The sequence below is a fragment of the Mytilus galloprovincialis genome, chromosome 4, assembly GCF_965363235.1.
Source record: "Mytilus galloprovincialis chromosome 4, xbMytGall1.hap1.1, whole genome shotgun sequence".
In the NCBI taxonomy this organism is placed as follows: Eukaryota; Metazoa; Mollusca; class Bivalvia; order Mytilida; family Mytilidae; genus Mytilus; species Mytilus galloprovincialis.
Window position 1 is genome coordinate 86,123,345 of NC_134841.1, and position 17,643 is coordinate 86,140,987.

Below are 17,643 nucleotides of genomic sequence, written 5' to 3' on the forward strand. Positions count from 1 at the left end.
CGCGATAAAAACTTCACTGTTCGGGGTGTTGAAATTAGTGGGGGTTATTAGAATAATGATACTTAAAGAAGTGATTTTTTTGAAGGAAATTGAGGTATGATACTTAAACAAGTGATTTTTATGTCATTATCCTAGATTCAGTACAAGGTCATCACCTGACATGACCTGGTCATCCTAGACAACACAGATGTTGGTTCTGATAAGTTTAGAAACATAATTAGTCCCTGGATCATTAGTATTCTATATTTAAAACTACAATAAAATTAAATCACTTAGTCTAGTGATAAATTTGTACTACTTAAATAGGTGATTATTAAAGAAAGATAACTCTAACTTACAACCTTTATGAACATAATGTTACTTGAATCAGTGATTTAATAATCACTCATTTAAGTAAGTCCCCTGACTGTTTACAAGTATATACTAATAATGTGTCTAACATATCTTGCAAGCCAATAACTGAATCAGAAAATAAAATCATATCATCAGCATACATAAGTAAAAATAATGACAAGTCTTGCACTTCATATGGTACCGGTATATTACTATTACGAAGAAATTCCATTTGAAAGTCATTTACATATAACGAAAAAAGGATAGGAGAAAGAACCTCCCCTTGCATCAAACCAACTGAACTTGTAAACTGCTCAGAATAAAAACCATCAACTTTCACACATACTTTTATTGTAGAATACATTGATTTTAAAACAGACAGTAATTTGCCTGTTACAAAAAATGTATACCAACTCTTGATAGTTTCAACCATATACAAGCAAGTCAAATAGTGGTAATCATCCTTGTATGAGTTATTATCCTTATAATTAACTGATTTTTGGGCTTCAGTGCTAACAAGCACTTTAATTTGTATGTGAGGATAAAATATTGAAAAATTAATTCTGTAACATATCCAATGTAGGTACATGTATATCAATTTGAATCATAAGCAATCAAAACCTAAAGTAATCATGATTACTTCAAAGAAATGTAATCAATAACATTGAAATATTAAAGGTATAATTGTTAATTTGTAATGTAATTGATTAAACATGTTAAAAGCAAAGTAAATTTCAAAAGTAATTGACCCCATCTCTGGTTAAAAAAAATTTGTAACGTTCGCATAATCATGGAAGTGCTAGAGAAATAATGTCATACTTTTTCTAAAGTATTTTTTATTTAATATATATATTATTCTGTTATTAAAAAAAATCATTCATCTATATATTACCATATACAAAAAAATGTATTTGTAATATAATATTTATCATTGTCTTAACTCTTAAACCTGTGACACTTACAATGTAGGAATCCTAGTGTTGGATAATCGGTTGAAAATACCAACCGATTATCTATTACAATCGGATGACAGCAACCAACCGACTATCGGTTATAATCGCTTCATAATACCTTGCCCTTTTGTTTTTTAAATGAAATCATGCATTTAGTCTCATTGTACATGTCTAATGTGTATATTCCATATCATTGCAGAGTTTATATATTCATATTTATGATCTTTTATTTCCCTTTCATATTCTGGCGTACTGAATTATAATCCTGGTACCTTTGATAATTATTTATTTAGCAGTTAAAACAATGAATTAATAAGAATCAAGATTCATATTAAAGATATTTTATCTCATAATTACAACATTAATTACCAACAGTGACACTAACATTTCTAAATTTCAATGGTGTCAATAAAATTTCAATAACATAGCTGTATAAACATTTGAATGCTTCTAATTAGGAAAAGATATATTAAGTTTTTAACTTTAAAAAATTTAAAATTAACAGAAAAAAATAAAACAATGCATTTGCATTATAATATTTACAGTAAACAAAAGGGATTAAGCCAAAGTCTGTTAATTCGTGTAGAATGCTTTTTTTTTCATTTTTGTGATCATTATTTTCTGTCAATTGTGTCATTTGTGCGTCTGAACTTATAATTGCAAGAATGCGGAATTAAAACATAGTTAAACCGTATCCGATTCGTGATTCTTATATTTATTAATGGCGGACAAATTTCGGAAAATTTACAAAAATAAACGATGTTTGGCAAGCAATTTGGAAAGGAATATGACGTTTTTTATGCTACAAATGGATAAAACATTAATAAAAGGCAATTTGCAATACGTTTTAATGAAGCAAAGAAATTATTTTGTCTAAAATCAGAATGATTTGTACGCTCTCAAGTAACAAGAACCGGCAGTATTGAAAGAAAGTATTTCATTCAAAGTTATTAATCTTAAATAACATTCCTTCAATCTGCAAATATGTATAGTCAATGCTTTTGTCACGTTTATAGAGAAGGAAATTGGTTATTGATAATTATAGGATGTTTGACATTGTTATTGTCATCGACTGGTATTTCTGTTATTATTTGTTTGACTGCGCATGTAAAATGCAAACCGTAAACGGACCGGAAGTTGACAAGCTAAAAGTCCGGAAACTTTAACGACAATCGATTGAACAAAATCCCAATCGATTATCGACATCGCCAGGCCCAACCAACTGATTTCCGACTTATTCCGATCATCGGAACAACACTAAGGAATCCTATGATTTTATTCATATATTTCTATTGCAGATCAAATGAGAGTGTCTAAATTATAATAACCTTTTAACAGTCAGATAACAGTTGTGTCATCAACATGTCTAATATACAATGTTTGTGTGGACTCATTATAGAAGGCAAAGATTTAACAGGTACATGTACATGTAGTTACAATTAATATACTAGTAGACAAATACTTTTGTTCCGAGATAGTCCCTTTTATTAGTCTGATATCATTTTACACAAAAGCATTGCATAATTACATAAACAATCTACATATATACAGTGCTATAAATAATCTGAGAAATTTTATATTTGATAAATGGAGAATTTGTCAAAGGTACAACAATCGATTAAAGAGAAGAAAACAGCTCAACTTATGCTCAAGGCCACTAATTAATAGGCCAAAGTGAGGGTTAAACTTGAACAGCATTGACGACTTTTTAAAGTTAAAATCTTAGTAAACATCACAGTTCCTAAAACATTTAATTAAATACGGCATATACATATAAAAATGTCACAGACTTTTTTAATTTCCACATTTACACAACTCTCCAGAAACATATATTTTAATTACTACTTGAATGTCTTCCATGTTTATGTAAATGATGAATAACACAGCTGACAATCAGTTTGAGAAATATATTAAAGGTTCAAATACAATTTTAATGAGGCGACTTTTCTTTCTTTGAATATACAGTACCTTTGAAGGAGTCAAAAGTCAATGCCACTGTCCAGGGATTTATAGCCAATGTAGAAAGTCAGCTGACCTACATCAATGAGACCACTGAAGCATTACAGACACGTTTTATCTTTCCTTTGGATGACATGTCAGCTGTTTACAAGTTTGAGGCATATGTCAACAAAAAGCACATTATAGCAGAATGTAAAGATAAAGAAGAGGTAACACACTTAAGGGGGTTCGCGGGTCTAAATCATTTATATAGGATTTCTCTATATTTTTCTATAAATGAACTTTATCTTATAGTTAATAGAAAAATAAAATAAAAAAGTGGGGTCACCGTTCATTTGCGCTCACAATCTGCCTTCGAAAGAAGCATACATTTTTGTAAAGGTATTTTTTTTCTGTTGAAGTAATAGGAGAAATAAAGGTAATATCGAAATAGAAAAAGGGAAATTTATTACAGAAATCGCTAAAATTTTACAATAATTTAGTTTAAGTACAGCTTATATGGAAATTATATTAAAAAAGATGGGTAACCGATGAGTTGAAAAAGATATTTCAATTTTAGAGCCAAAAAATGGCATTTTTCCACCAAAGGGAGATAATTTGGAACTTTTTCAATGATGTATACATTTTGAAAGTCATCTGGGGCCAACACGAAGTGATTGTTTTGAATGATTTTTGTACCAGATGATAAAGTAGCAACTACAAAAGGAAATAAATAAAATTTATAATGAAAAACAAATGTTTGATTTTTTTCTGAAATTTTTATACCCTCGAGCCTCCTTAAAGAAGACTGAATGCTAATAAATATCTGTTAATAGAATGCAAAATGCTAATAAACAGTGATAAACAACTGTTGATACAAAGCAGAATGCTAATAGAAAGTTGATGTTTTTAATTGAGCATAAAAAAATCAAAAAAATCCCACAATAAATAGTTCAATACAGAGAGATTGAAATCATCAAAATGCTGGACCTTTAAATCGAAGACATATTTGTTGACTTTGGTGGATTGATGTTTCAGCAGACAGTCGGTATGCCAATGTGTACTTATTGAGCACTACTACTGCCAGGCTTATTATTAGTTATCTTGGTGTAATCAGGGGTGTACAGAATTTTCAACAACGGTGTAAAATTCCATACACCCCTGATTACACCAAGATAACAAATTTATTTCTTATGAACAATTCCCTTACTCATTTTAAAACCAGGACGTAAAATTGTAAAAATGGTAACGAAAAATTTCCAGCGTAATATTATTTCAATGTCCATGTTGCTGCACATTTGTCAAATACTTTTTTACTTTACTTTTGGAAAAATTCAGAACATTCTTGTGTTCTTTTGAGTTTACAAAAAAACAAAAACAAAAAAAAATATATATTTTAAATTTTTTTTTTAGCATTTTCTTCTTTAATATAATTTTTTTTCTAAATTTTTTTTTTTTTTTTTTTCTTTATTTTGGGAAATTTTTATTTTTTTATATTTTTGGCAAAATTTTGCCTTTATCCCCGGGTGAACAAGGGTGGGTTGTTATTTACACCGGGGTAGTCAACTAATCAGATTGCAGTATTTTTGCTGCATAAGAAATAATAGTTTTTATACTCTTGTATATTGTGAATTGTTAATCTGTCAACAGATATTTATTATCATTCAGCCTTCAGCAATTGATTTACATGGACATGGGTAATCTACTGTCACCTTAACTGATAAACGTCTTTAATTTGATGATATCAAAATTATGCCTTTTGCCCACTGTTCAGTAACATTTTTAAAGGTACATCTAAATAGGAATTTTCCTACCCATCAATTTCGATAAACCAGATAAAAAAGTATTAAGTTTTTGCACTAGATTATATATATATTGTGATGTCCTAGCTAAATATGATTACACTTTTAAATGATAACTTCATTGGTAAGATACTTTTTATGAAAACCATATTGTTATTAAAATTAGGATTCATCCCTATTTTTTAGGCTAAGAAAACATATAAAGAAGCAATATCCAGTGGCCACACTGCCTTGTTTATTTCCGAGGCAGATACAGCTGGTGATACATTTGAATGTAAACTTGGCAACTTGCCTGCTGGGGAGAGTGCAGTCTTAACCTTGTCCTATGTTGTAGAATTGTCTGTACAACCTGATGGGAAATTGAGATTTATTTTACCAACCGTGCTAAATCCAAGGTATTCACCAGGTAGGTAATTGACTCTTATCAGTATTTATTGTACATGATCATGAAGGTTACTTATTCTTTTATTCTTATAATTGTTATAACATATAGGAAGGTTTTGTACATGAAGGTTACTTATTCTTATTCTCTCTTATATTTGTTATAAAGTATCAGTAGGTATTGTACATGAAGGTTACTTATTATTCTCCCTTATATTTGTTATAATGTATCGGTAGGTATCGTATGTGAAGGTTATCTTTTCTCATTCTCCCTAATCTTAATAATAATTTACAAAGTAAATTTCTTGCCATTCACATACTCTTTTTATTTTAAAGTAGCACAAGCACACAGAGTGGAAAAGCAATGTGCAGTTAGATTTCATGTGATGTGTCATTTTTAAAGATTTTATGTACACTTTCCTTATGCAAGACAATATTTGTGATATAAGTGTTAACATTCTCATTTCAGAAGTTGGACATGCAATTGAATCAGGCAGTGAACCTACTCCTAGCCAGGTGGACATAAAAACTCCATGTGAACTGACTTTTAGTGCTTCCATCTCTGGTTGCTACAATGTGGAATCCATTACCAGTCCTATAGACAAACTAAATGTCAAAATCGGTGATGATAAATTATCAGCTTCTGTGAGTTAATGACTGAGTGTTTATATGAAGTTTAAACTTTTGAGAAATTATTGAAATGGCATTTTCCTATAGTTTACGGTAGAAATCTAAAGGGTCCAAAATTTCTATAAAATACTATAACATATTTTTTTTTGTAAAAGAAGGATAAAACATGTACATATGGCAAAATGTATGGGCTCTAGATTTAATTTCCATCTATTTTTTTTGTATATACATAATAAGGGGACAAATCAAAATTGCGTATAAAAAAAAACAAATTTTGGAGAACACTATTGTGACCACACCTGTACCCTTTCAGAAAATAAAGTACCCTTAATTGGGATATCTTTCATGTTTTTCTTTAGTTGTACATGTATTTTAGTAGTTTTGGCTCCTAAGATAAGAGTGCAAAAAAAAATCAAAAAAAATATATAAAATATGTCAGAAATATTAGACAAATGCAAGATTTTATATAATCATAAGTAAAATATTATGACTTTATGAGCAATGATTTTGAGTAAACAATTTAATTACTGACCATGTGTACATTTTGTACCATAAATTATTTTACATATCTAGTGAAAGACAACTGTGAATACCTTTCGGTATCCACCCACTATTACCCAACCCCACGATAACCACTTCAGGTATTGGTTCACCTTGTTCAAATTTATTAATATAAATATTAAATTTAATGATTACATCATTTCAAGTTCACACAGATTAAATAGAGCATTGACATATTCATTCCCACCTTTGATATAGACATAAGAGATGTGGTATGATTGCTGATGAGACAACTATCCCTTAAATTTCAAATGAAGTGGATTTAAACAATTATAGGCAACTGTAAGTAAGTCCTTCAAAAATGAGAAAAACACACACAATTTAGAGTAGCTTTAAAAGGCCCTGACATGAAAAATATGAAACTATTCATTTGAGGAATACTGATCGAGAGCCTATTTTATAACAGCAATTTACAAAAAAGTTCACATAGATTAAAAAATATATTAGAAAAAACATATAAAATTAAAGTTTCTGTGATAAATTTCAGCATGTGAAATAACAACGTTTCTCATTTTAGACCAAGAACATATAAACTGTTCCCAGGTTAGACTTATATTTTACTTATTTATCCATAGGTGGATCTGTCAGAATTGTTCCAGTTTGATCATGATTTAACAATGGATATTAAGTATGGAAACATCAACAAACCACAAGTCATTTTAGAGCCAGGAAATCTAGAAAAAGGTATAGATATAGATACAGGAAGATAAAAGGCAGAGACTTATTGCACAAAAAGTTAAAAATTTCGACTTATTAAATGTACAATTTTAGTTGCAAGTTTCTTTCGGAAAAGAATCACTCAACATTAGACAATTTCTTATACACAACAAAGCACTATCATGATGATACCACATACTGTGACAGTTTCATTATTAAAAAAAAAAAGATTTTCTTTGATTTTAGGTTTGTTAAAATCCCTTTAAAATGCATGAAAATTTACAGGAAAGTGAAAATCTTCAAAAGGTAAATCTTATTTGATTAGCACATCCTTTGCATATAGAGGGTATATCTGTCGATCTATCAAGGTAGAATCATTTGTACTGTGGTACCAATGTTTTGTAAATAATGACTTCATCCTCTCTCACGTATATGATATTATGCTACAGCACTGGTGTAGGCTTAATACTGAAATACACAAAGTCACAACATAATAATTGATAACTGAAAACGATTCAAATTTGTTTTTCTGCTTGTAGATGGTTTCTTGAAAGAAGATATTTTAATGGTCAACTTCTTTCCTGATATTAAGCAAGGAACACACACAGAAAATAGCCAGAGAGAGTTCATATTTGTCATTGATAGATCTGGTGGGTTTATTTGTTACTGTAAATCCAGAAATTATTGCGTGCATTTATTATTGTGATTTTGTCATTTTAGACTAAAATGCGATTTAATTTTTGCGGTATTGAGAAAAATTCAGTTCAATTCATATATAAAAATTAAAAATATGAGTGATAAATACTATACAGTTGTACATGTATTTAGGACATGGAAATCTACATCACAGAAGCTAGATACATTTGTAATGGAATAATGTTTAGTTTGAAAGAAGCCATGTCCAAGTTTTAGATTTTGCAGTATGCATGATTTTAATATCATCTATTGGGCACAAGTACAGAAAAAGTCAAATGTTACAATCAGGTTTTCAAAAAAGAGTTTACCATTTTGTTGATTTGTTTCTTTAAACATGTTGTTGCTGCTTTTTTGTCTTATTAAAGCATACACATCTCTTTATATTGTGTATTTTTAAGAATTTGATTTGAAACTAAATATCCATTTTTTAAGTTACTGGTGACTTATTTTTTTTTCCTGACAAGAAATATACTTGAAATATATGTTTACTTATTCTACTAAAACAATGGAGCTTGAAACTTATTGTCTCATTTGAATACGGATTAAAGAAACCTGAAAAAAAGATTAACAGACCTGATACATTGTGAAATAGCCAAGATTGCATCAAAAACAAACAAATAACAGTGTAACTGGACTCAATAAAAATTCACATAACAGGTTCTATTGAATTTTTTCAGGCAGTATGCAAGGAAATAGAATAGAAAAGGCCAAAGAGACTTTGTTATTGTTGTTGAAGAGTTTACCTGTGGGTTGTATGTTTAATGTGGTTTCGTTTGGTAGTGATCACACCTTTTTGTTCAAAAAGTGAGTTAGGATAATATTTATTTATATATAGAAATATTAAATTTTAAAGGGAACCTTATTCAAACCTCTGTACAGAATAAATATAATCATATGAACAAATATTAGGTTTTTAAAGATTAAGAAGGCAAGTCTTATGTTTTAAGTTGCATACCTTTTTTCACAGTTGATTATTTTTTTTGAATAATATAGAAATACTGTGGATTCATTTATTTTCGTGGGTATCAATTTTCGTGGATAGAGAAAAAAAGACGTTTCGTGGTATATGTAAATTCGTGGATCGCTGATTACAACAACAAAAAATTAGATACGTAATTCGTGGATTTCTTTTTGATTTAGATCATATAACATCCTTGGTTCTATCAATAATAAAACAAAACAAAAAAGAAGGAATTCATTGAAAAAGTTTTGAATTGTCAAAATCCTCGCTTAATTGGTCATTCTAGGTTAAAGTGTTCATTGATAACTTCGATTACAATAATGGGCAGAGACAACTAATTATTTGTTTGTTTTACAATTTATAAATTCTTGTCTGAATTCTATAAGGCATTCAAAACTTTATGATTGAAAGCTAATTTCCCTAATCACGATATAATAAACAGTGATATAAGTATAAGGTGTGAAAATAAATATTCCTGTCATACACAATATTACCTACGGGCAATATCCCGGTACTTAATCCTATTGATTTTTAATCACAGGTAAACCAAACTATGACACGGTAATTAACAACTTGCAGTTATTTTCCATGAACAGTTTTAATCAATTTTAAAAAGTAAATTATAACTGATATTCGATATATTTATTATAGATTTAATCAAAATACTTGTATCTTCTTTCAATCAAAATCACGTGTTATGTTACAATGTTTATCGCTAGTCAACACTATACTAGAACTGCATAACATAACCGGAAATAAACATCCAACTCCATACACATTTCTCGGGATTATTCTTCTTTGAGTTCTTAAATTCGTGGTTCGCTGTGACCCACAAAACCCACGAAAATTGGTATACCATGAATAAAAATGAATCCACAGTAAAAGGAGAACTCACAAGACATGTAGTTCTTTTTAAAGTTTATAATACCTGCCTTATATTCTACTTTTTATGGCCCCGCAATGACTTTGTCTGTGCCATATAGTTTTACCCTTGTCCGAAATTCCTTCATTCCGTCATTCCGCAACAAACCATTATACAGAGTTTTCTTCTAAACGCCTTCAGACATTAGGCTGATTTTTGGGATGTAAGTTATCCATGATGAGTTACAGATCAAGTTTAAGTTTCGTTCTGCTCTGCTAATTTTTGCTGAAATTACGGGCTTTGCATTTTGATAAATTATTGAAAATCACAGTTATACAAACTTTTTTTCTTAACTCTTTCAGATATTGGGATGATTTTTGGCATGCGAGTTAACCAAGATGAGTTACAGATAAAGTTTAAGTTTTGTTCTGCTCGGCTAATTTTTGCCGATTTTTTTTTTTCTATACGCTTTCAGATATTCAGCTGATTTTTGGTATGTGAGATACTCATGATAAGTTGCAGATCCAGTTTAAGTTTTGTTCCACTCCGTTAATTTTTGACAAAACTAAGGGTTTACAACTTTGAAAATCACAGTTATACAGACTTTTTTTCTATACACCTCCCCATTTTTAGCTGATTTTTGACACATCTAGTTTTTTTATGTGTTCGAACTAAGTTTTGCATATATATCCTTACTATTCAAATAAAATTGTCTAGTCTGTGGCATTGGACCATGTGGTTAAGGTGCAAACTGACACTATCTTTATTCTAGCTTTCAAAATAGATGTATGTTTTCAATCCTATCCCAGAGCTCCAGATAAGAATTCACAAATTGGGTTTTTTACCCACCATATTCTTATATAATTGTGTGATAAAGTTTTTTGATTGCATTATCAATTCCAATTCACCCCTCATGTTAATATCAAATTGGGTTTTTCACCACCAAGCTCCTTAATGTATTGGGTTTTTTCATCAACACAATATTGAATATTTAGGCAATATCAACCCCAGATTTTTTTTCCATCTTAAATATGTTTCTTTCTTTGTTTAGCTGTTTTATTTGGGTTAGGGTTAGGGTTATTTGCTAGCTGTTTTATTTGGTTTATTGACTGAGAAGCAATTGTAGGTTTAATTTGTGTTCCGTTTCAAACCTTCTGCCAGTTTTGTATTTTCTCATATAAACTGTAAAAAAACGGATATGTGTATTCACAGGCACTCGTCTTATACCTTTATATAATAAATTCTGAGACCAGTGCCTGTGTGTGTATTCATTAATTAACCATAAATGAAAAAAAATAGTATATAAACTCTAATTATACTTGAATGTTTTTGTTTTATTCCAATTTTCATAAATCTGGGTTTAGTTGTCTTTTATTAGAACTTTTGGTTTCTGGTGCTTTATCATGTCAAAATTAATTTGGCCTTTCACTTTTTCCAACTGATTTCGTTTTTGAGGAAACCCTGTTTTTATTAGCAATGTTCTCGTTAAGGTACATACACACGCCCATGTGTTCGATGGACGCTTCCTAAAAACACTGGCTGAGTCTTGTTATCATCATAACTTTCCCTAAGCTTTTCAAAAGAAGCAGAAAACATGCTTCTATTCAATATTTTTACCGGACATTCACTTTTGTTTTAATTCAATGTATGTAATGATAAATCCCAAGCAATGCGAAAAAAAATATGACTTCATGACACACGCTAATTGGATAAACGCCGAGAAGATCGAAATGTTTTCAAAAACATGTGTACCTATTGAGCAACGGAAAACTCAGGGACCCATTTCAGCTACTTGATGCAGGGATCTATTTTTAGAACGAAAGGAAATTTCCAATTATAAATATTATAAAAATAGTTTACCGCGACCACTGTAAACAGATAAGGGTAAATAACGCAAATGGTAGCCAATAAAAGGGTTGAGAACTCATGGTTTTGGAATATAATTGGGTTTTCCTTTGAATTAATTGGGTTATTGAACCCTGCAATGGGCAATTGCATTGGGTTTTTTATTATTTGTATTGCGTGATCACGCAAATACGCAGCTTATCTGGAGCTCTGTATCCAAAGGTACCAATATTATTTTCTTTAATAAATGGGTTTTAGGACAAGTATTTGGAAAAGATTTTGGTGTAGACTACTAATTAAGGGTACTTATAAACCTTAAAAGCCCTTAGGCTTCTTCAAAAAAATACCACATACCTTTTCCTGCACATCACAGATGCTTCGAGAAGGTTTCTTACCGTATGTTTTATAATCATTAACTAACTAAGATTAATTACTGAATTCTTATATAACAGTCCAACAATTGCAAAAACCTATTCTTTTTACATATTAAACACCTTTGAGGCTCCTTGAATAGACAAAAACAAAATGGGTTTCAAGGCGATCATTTGGCTCACCTCCTTAGTTATGGTCTGATGATATTCCAAAATGTTTATCCACAAAAATTAGTTTTAATTTTCTTCTATTGTAGAAGTGAGATATACAGTGAAAAAACATTACAGAAAGCTCTTAGTGTTCAGTCCAAAATGGATGCTGATATGGGAGGAACAGAAATATTAGAGCCTCTTAAAAAGATTTATAGTGAAACCTGTAAGCATGGCTACCCACGACAGGTAATTGAAACAAAGAATATTTTAGGATGTGCAAAAATGTGTGTGTTAAGTGTAATTTTTTCCCTTTGTAAATTGAAAAATATGATAATTTGTCATATATTTACAAGATAGTATCAGCAGTGGCCCATGGACACATTCTTTATGTATTTTGGGAAATAGATTACCTTGCTTTTTTAGTTCACCTGGCCCACAGGGCCAAGTGAGCTTTTCTCGTCCGTCGTCCGTTGTCGTCGGTTAACTTTTACAAAAATCTTCTCCACTGAAACTCCTGGGCCAAATTTAATTTAACTTGGCCATAATTATCATTGGAGTATCTAGTTTAAAAAATGTGTCCGGTGTTCTGGCCAACCAACCAAGATGGCCACCATGGCTAAAAATAAGACATAGGGGTAAAGTGTAGATTTTGGCTTATAACTCTGAAACCAAAGCATTTAGAGCAAATCTGACATGGGGTCAATTTGTTTATCAAGTGAAGATCTGTCTGCCCTGAAATTTTCAGATGAATTGGACAACCGGTTGTTGGTTTGCTGCCCCTGAATCAGTAATTTTAAGGAAATTTTGCCGTTTTGGTTATTATCTTGAATACTATCATAGATAGAGATAAACTGTTAACAGCAATAATGTTCAGCAGAGTAAGATCTACAAATAAGTCATCATGACCAAAATGGTCAATTGACCCCTTAAGGAGTTATTGCCCTTTATAGTCATTTTTTACCAATTTTTCGTAAATTTTTGTATTTTTGTAACAAAAATCTTATCAAATAAAATAAAAGGGAAGTCCCTGGGGCTCACCCCACCCCCTAATGTTTGGGAACTTGTAAACAATCTAGATCCCCACCCCTAAACCATATATATTCTTGCATGGGACAATAAAACAAATGAAATGAAAGAAATGGGAATTCCCTAGGGGTCACCCCCACCCCCTCTTGTTTGAAAACTTGTAAACGGTCCAGATCCCCACCCCTAAACCATATATATTCTTGCAAGGGACAATTAAACAAATCAAATGAAATAAAAGGGAAGTCCCTTGGTTCACCCCACCCCCTTTTTTTTGAGAACTTGTAAATGGTCCAGATCCCTACCCCAAACCATATATATTCTTGAACGGGACAATTTAACAAATCAAACCAAATATAGGGGGAGTCTATGGGGTTACCCTACACCCTTTTGTTAGAATACTTGTAAACAGTAGAGATCCCCACCTCTAAACCTCATATATTCTTGTATGGGATAATAAAACTAATCTAATAAAATATGGGAGCTTTGTTTGGGAGACTTTATAACAGCATCCTGTTACAATTACTTCTTGTTTTTAAAGAAATTTTGCCGTTTTTGGTTATTATCTTGAATACTATTATAGATAGAGATAAACTGTAACAGCAATAATGTTCAGCAAAGTAAGATCTACAAATAAGTCAAACATGACCAAAATGGACAGTTGACCCCTTAAGGAGTTATTGTCCTTTATAGTCAACTTTTAACAATTTTCATTAATTTGGTAAATTTTGGTAAATTTTTACAAAATATTTTCCTCTGTAACTAAAGGGCTAAGTTCATTATAGATAGAGAAAATTGTAACGTAGCAAGAATGTTCAGTAAAGTAAGATCTACAAACACATCACCATCATCAAAACACAATTTTGTCATGAATCCATCCATCTGTGTCCTTTGTTTAATACATGTATGCACATAGACCAAAGTGAGCGACACAGGCTCTGAAGAGCCTCTTGTTTGCTTTACTCATTGCTTATGAAAGAGATGCTTTGGAAATATTGGTAGTTCTCTATTTAATGATTTATAATTGAGAGATGTGTTATTATGGGACCAAAAATTGAATGTCTTGAAAATATGATTTTTTTTTTTATTATTCAATTCTGCAAGCCTCATCATAACGCATACAAACAATCCATAATTCAAACTATTTAGTATAAATTTGGACATATCTAAATCCGAGCCAAAGTTTAGTAATGTAAATTTTGCATTCATCAATATCTATGACAGTGGCGGATCCAGGGGGGGGAGGGGTTCCGGGGGTTGGAACCCCCCTTTTTTTTGGACGATCAATGCATTTGAATGGGAGCATACACTTGGAACCCCCCCTTTACTCTGGGTTGGGACCCCCCCTTTTAAAATGGCTGGATCTGCCCCTGTATGAGATCACTACAACACATGCATGTTTGTATTTCAGATATTTTTGTTGACGGACGGTGAAGTGGGTAACACATCTGAAGTAATTTCATTGGTCCGCAGGCATAAGAAAAATACAAGGTACATTTAGTTAAAAAAAATATGAAAGAATTGTCCATTCTTAGAATTAAGCTCTGATATACATAATAATAATTAGTGTTTTCAATAAATGGACTGAATATCAAATTCCAAAATCAATAACTGGTTACTCAGATCGTTTTACAAATTTTGATACTGTAAATTCAGAAATTAATGCTATGTTTTTATTATTGCGAAAAATTCGACAGGTTTATAATCAATAAATAAAACTTGCATTTTTTTTTTTTATATGAATGAACATGATTTTTCTCAATATTGCAAAATTAAAATCGCATTTTAGTCTAAAATGACTATATTGCAATAATAAATGTATACAATGATTTCTGAATTTACAGTAGTACTGATATGAATGTATAAGAATATTGGAATCATAAAACAAAAAAAACACTATTTTTTTAACATGATCACCATAGTGCTAAATTAATGAGATCAATTATCCTGTACATGTGTAAATATGAAAATGCAAATCAAGCCTTGCAACAGTCAACCTACGGACCATCAAACAGTTGCTGCAAATGCCATTATTGTGTGAAGAGCGAAACTTTTTCTCTACACAAGTTATTGTGTCTATTTTGACAAGATATGGCTGAGAATTCATACTTCCCCCACAGCCAAAAGAACACACACTCTGTCAAGTGTTTTACTACAGGTTGGAGAAGACCAAATAGTGACCATATTTCTTCACCCCAGTCACCCATAGGGTACATTTTCTTTGAACAATTACTCCCATACTGGTTAACTGGTTACTTGGTCAAAAGATTATCTGAGTAGCCAATTAGGTGAAAATTATCACTATGGCAACATTGATAATTATAAACCTCTTTGAATTTCTAGAAGGGGCATCTCTGGCTTCGTATTAAAGTTATAAAACAGATGATTGGAGACATTGTTCAATGAAGATGGACAATGGCCTCTGTTAGAAAAATGCTTTCTAACACAATACGCTCAGAATGAACTAAAGAATCATTGTTTTTTGCATTTAATAGAAGCATTGAGGTAAAGAGCATACATAATACATGTTAAAAATCAAAATTATTTTTTATTTCAACACTGACTTCGGGTAATGTTTAGAGATAATATGTACCCAAAGTGAAGTTATCAATTTTATATTTAGTGAGATATAAGATATTTCCTTTGTACAGAGTTTTTACATTTGGTATTGGAGATGGAGTTTCCACTAGTTTGATTAAGAATGTAGCCAAAGCTAGCAGAGGAAAAGCAGTTTTTATCAAGGATAATGATAACATGAAAGCAAAGGTAACATTGTCTAGCTAGTTTTTATCTCACCTTGACAATGTATCACAATTTGTTTTCACTTAAGCAGTTTAGGGGTTGACTTGCTCAGTAAAAGGAATGCCTCCCTTTTTATTGTCATTTATGGTTTTTATAAGGCTGCAAAATTTTTTTGGGCATATATTGGTATGATGATCGTCATCATCATTGTTGTTGTCGTCCAATGACACATTTGGTTTCAGGACAATAACTTCAGTTAAGTGAATGGATCTCTAGGAAATTTACTGGCGGGTTCAATACCACAAAAGGAAGGTTGGGGGTGGGGGGTTCATTAATTTTGTAACCCCACCACATTATGTATATATGTGCCGGTAACAAGTGAATGATATAATTCCAAAGTGGTCTATTGTTTTACCATTGATCATTGTAAGTTTCTTTTTTACGCTTTCCTCTTTTAGATAAGATTTTATATAAAACAATTCTAACTGTATTTCTTTTTTGATTTGTTTCAGGTTATATCTGCAATGAAGTCATCCCTAACTGACTGTTTACATGATGTAAACCTGAATTGGGAACTGCCTGAATGTTTTACAGCTACTACCATTCCAGTGGAACCACCTGTTATATTCAGTGGAGACAATGTTGTATTGTTTGCAGTGTTAAAATCATCAGATAGTGAAGTAGGTTAACAAGTATTTAAGATTTGACATTCTGCTACTCAGCTAGAAGCAGATATAGTGCAGGAGTTTCTTGCTACATTGAAGACCCATTGGTGGCCTTTGGCTGTTGTCTGCTCTATGTTTGAGTTGTTGTCGCTTTGACACATTCCCAATTACCATTCTCAATTTTATTTATAGTGAGTGGAGATATCCTTCAGGCTTGCATACTGTGGATTCACTTATTTTCGTGGGTGCAAATTTTCATGGATTAAGGAAAACTTACATTTTGGTGGATATTTAATTTCATGGTCTTGTAGCAGTTTATATGCAAGTCTATAGGAAATTTGTCATTTGTTGAACATTTAAATTCATGTTTCACCTATACCCACGAAATCCAGGGAAAATGGTATTCAAGAATAAACTAGAGGCTCTAAAGAGCCTGTGTCGCTCACCTTGGTCTATGTGCATATTAAACAAAGGCCACAGATGAATTCATGACAAAATTGTGTTTTGATGATGGTGATGTGTTTGTAGATCTTACTTTACTGAACATTCCTGCTGCTTACAATTATCTCTATCTATAGTGAACTTGGCCCAGTAGTTACAGTGGAAAATGTTAGTAAAAATTTACAAATTTTGTGAAAATTGTTAAAAATTGACTCCTTAGGGGGTCAATTGACCATTTTGGTCATGTTGACTTATTTTTAGGTCTTACTTTGCTGAACATTATTGCTGTTTACAGTTTATCTCTATCTATAATAATATTCAAGATAATAAACAAAAACGGCAAAATTTCCTTAAAATTACCAATTCAGGGGCAGCAACCTAACAACAGGTTGTCCAATTCATCTTAAAATTTCAGGGCAGCTAGATCTTGACCTGATAAACAATTTTAATCCTGTCAGATTTGCTTTAAATGCTTTGGTTTTTGAGATATATGCCAAAAACTGCATTTATCTGCTATGTTCTATTTTTAGCCATGGTGGCCATCTTGGTTGGTTGGCCGGGTCACCGGACACATTTTTGTCGAGCCTGCAACTTTTGTTGCAGAAAGCTCGACATAGGGATAGTGATCC

At 31.3% G+C, this 17,643-nt stretch overlaps 1 protein-coding gene across 3 annotated transcripts in view; it reads left to right on the forward strand.

Moving 5' to 3' along the window:
- The window catches only part of LOC143073247 (von Willebrand factor A domain-containing protein 5A-like), a 41,095-nt gene that overhangs the window by 2,684 nt on the left and 20,768 nt on the right, over positions 1-17,643 (forward strand). For all 3 annotated transcript variants that reach the window (XM_076248652.1, XM_076248650.1, XM_076248651.1), the window contains exons 2-12: positions 2,585-2,703; positions 3,252-3,454; positions 5,213-5,432; positions 5,877-6,052; positions 7,174-7,282; positions 7,795-7,905; positions 8,629-8,755; positions 12,248-12,389; positions 14,578-14,657; positions 15,818-15,932; positions 16,421-16,588. In XM_076248652.1, the coding sequence (XP_076104767.1) occupies positions 2,649-2,703; positions 3,252-3,454; positions 5,213-5,432; positions 5,877-6,052; positions 7,174-7,282; positions 7,795-7,905; positions 8,629-8,755; positions 12,248-12,389; positions 14,578-14,657; positions 15,818-15,932; positions 16,421-16,588 (1,506 nt within the window). In that variant the 5' untranslated portion in view covers positions 2,585-2,648. The remainder of the gene's footprint in view (positions 1-2,584; positions 2,704-3,251; positions 3,455-5,212; positions 5,433-5,876; positions 6,053-7,173; positions 7,283-7,794; positions 7,906-8,628; positions 8,756-12,247; positions 12,390-14,577; positions 14,658-15,817; positions 15,933-16,420; positions 16,589-17,643) is intronic.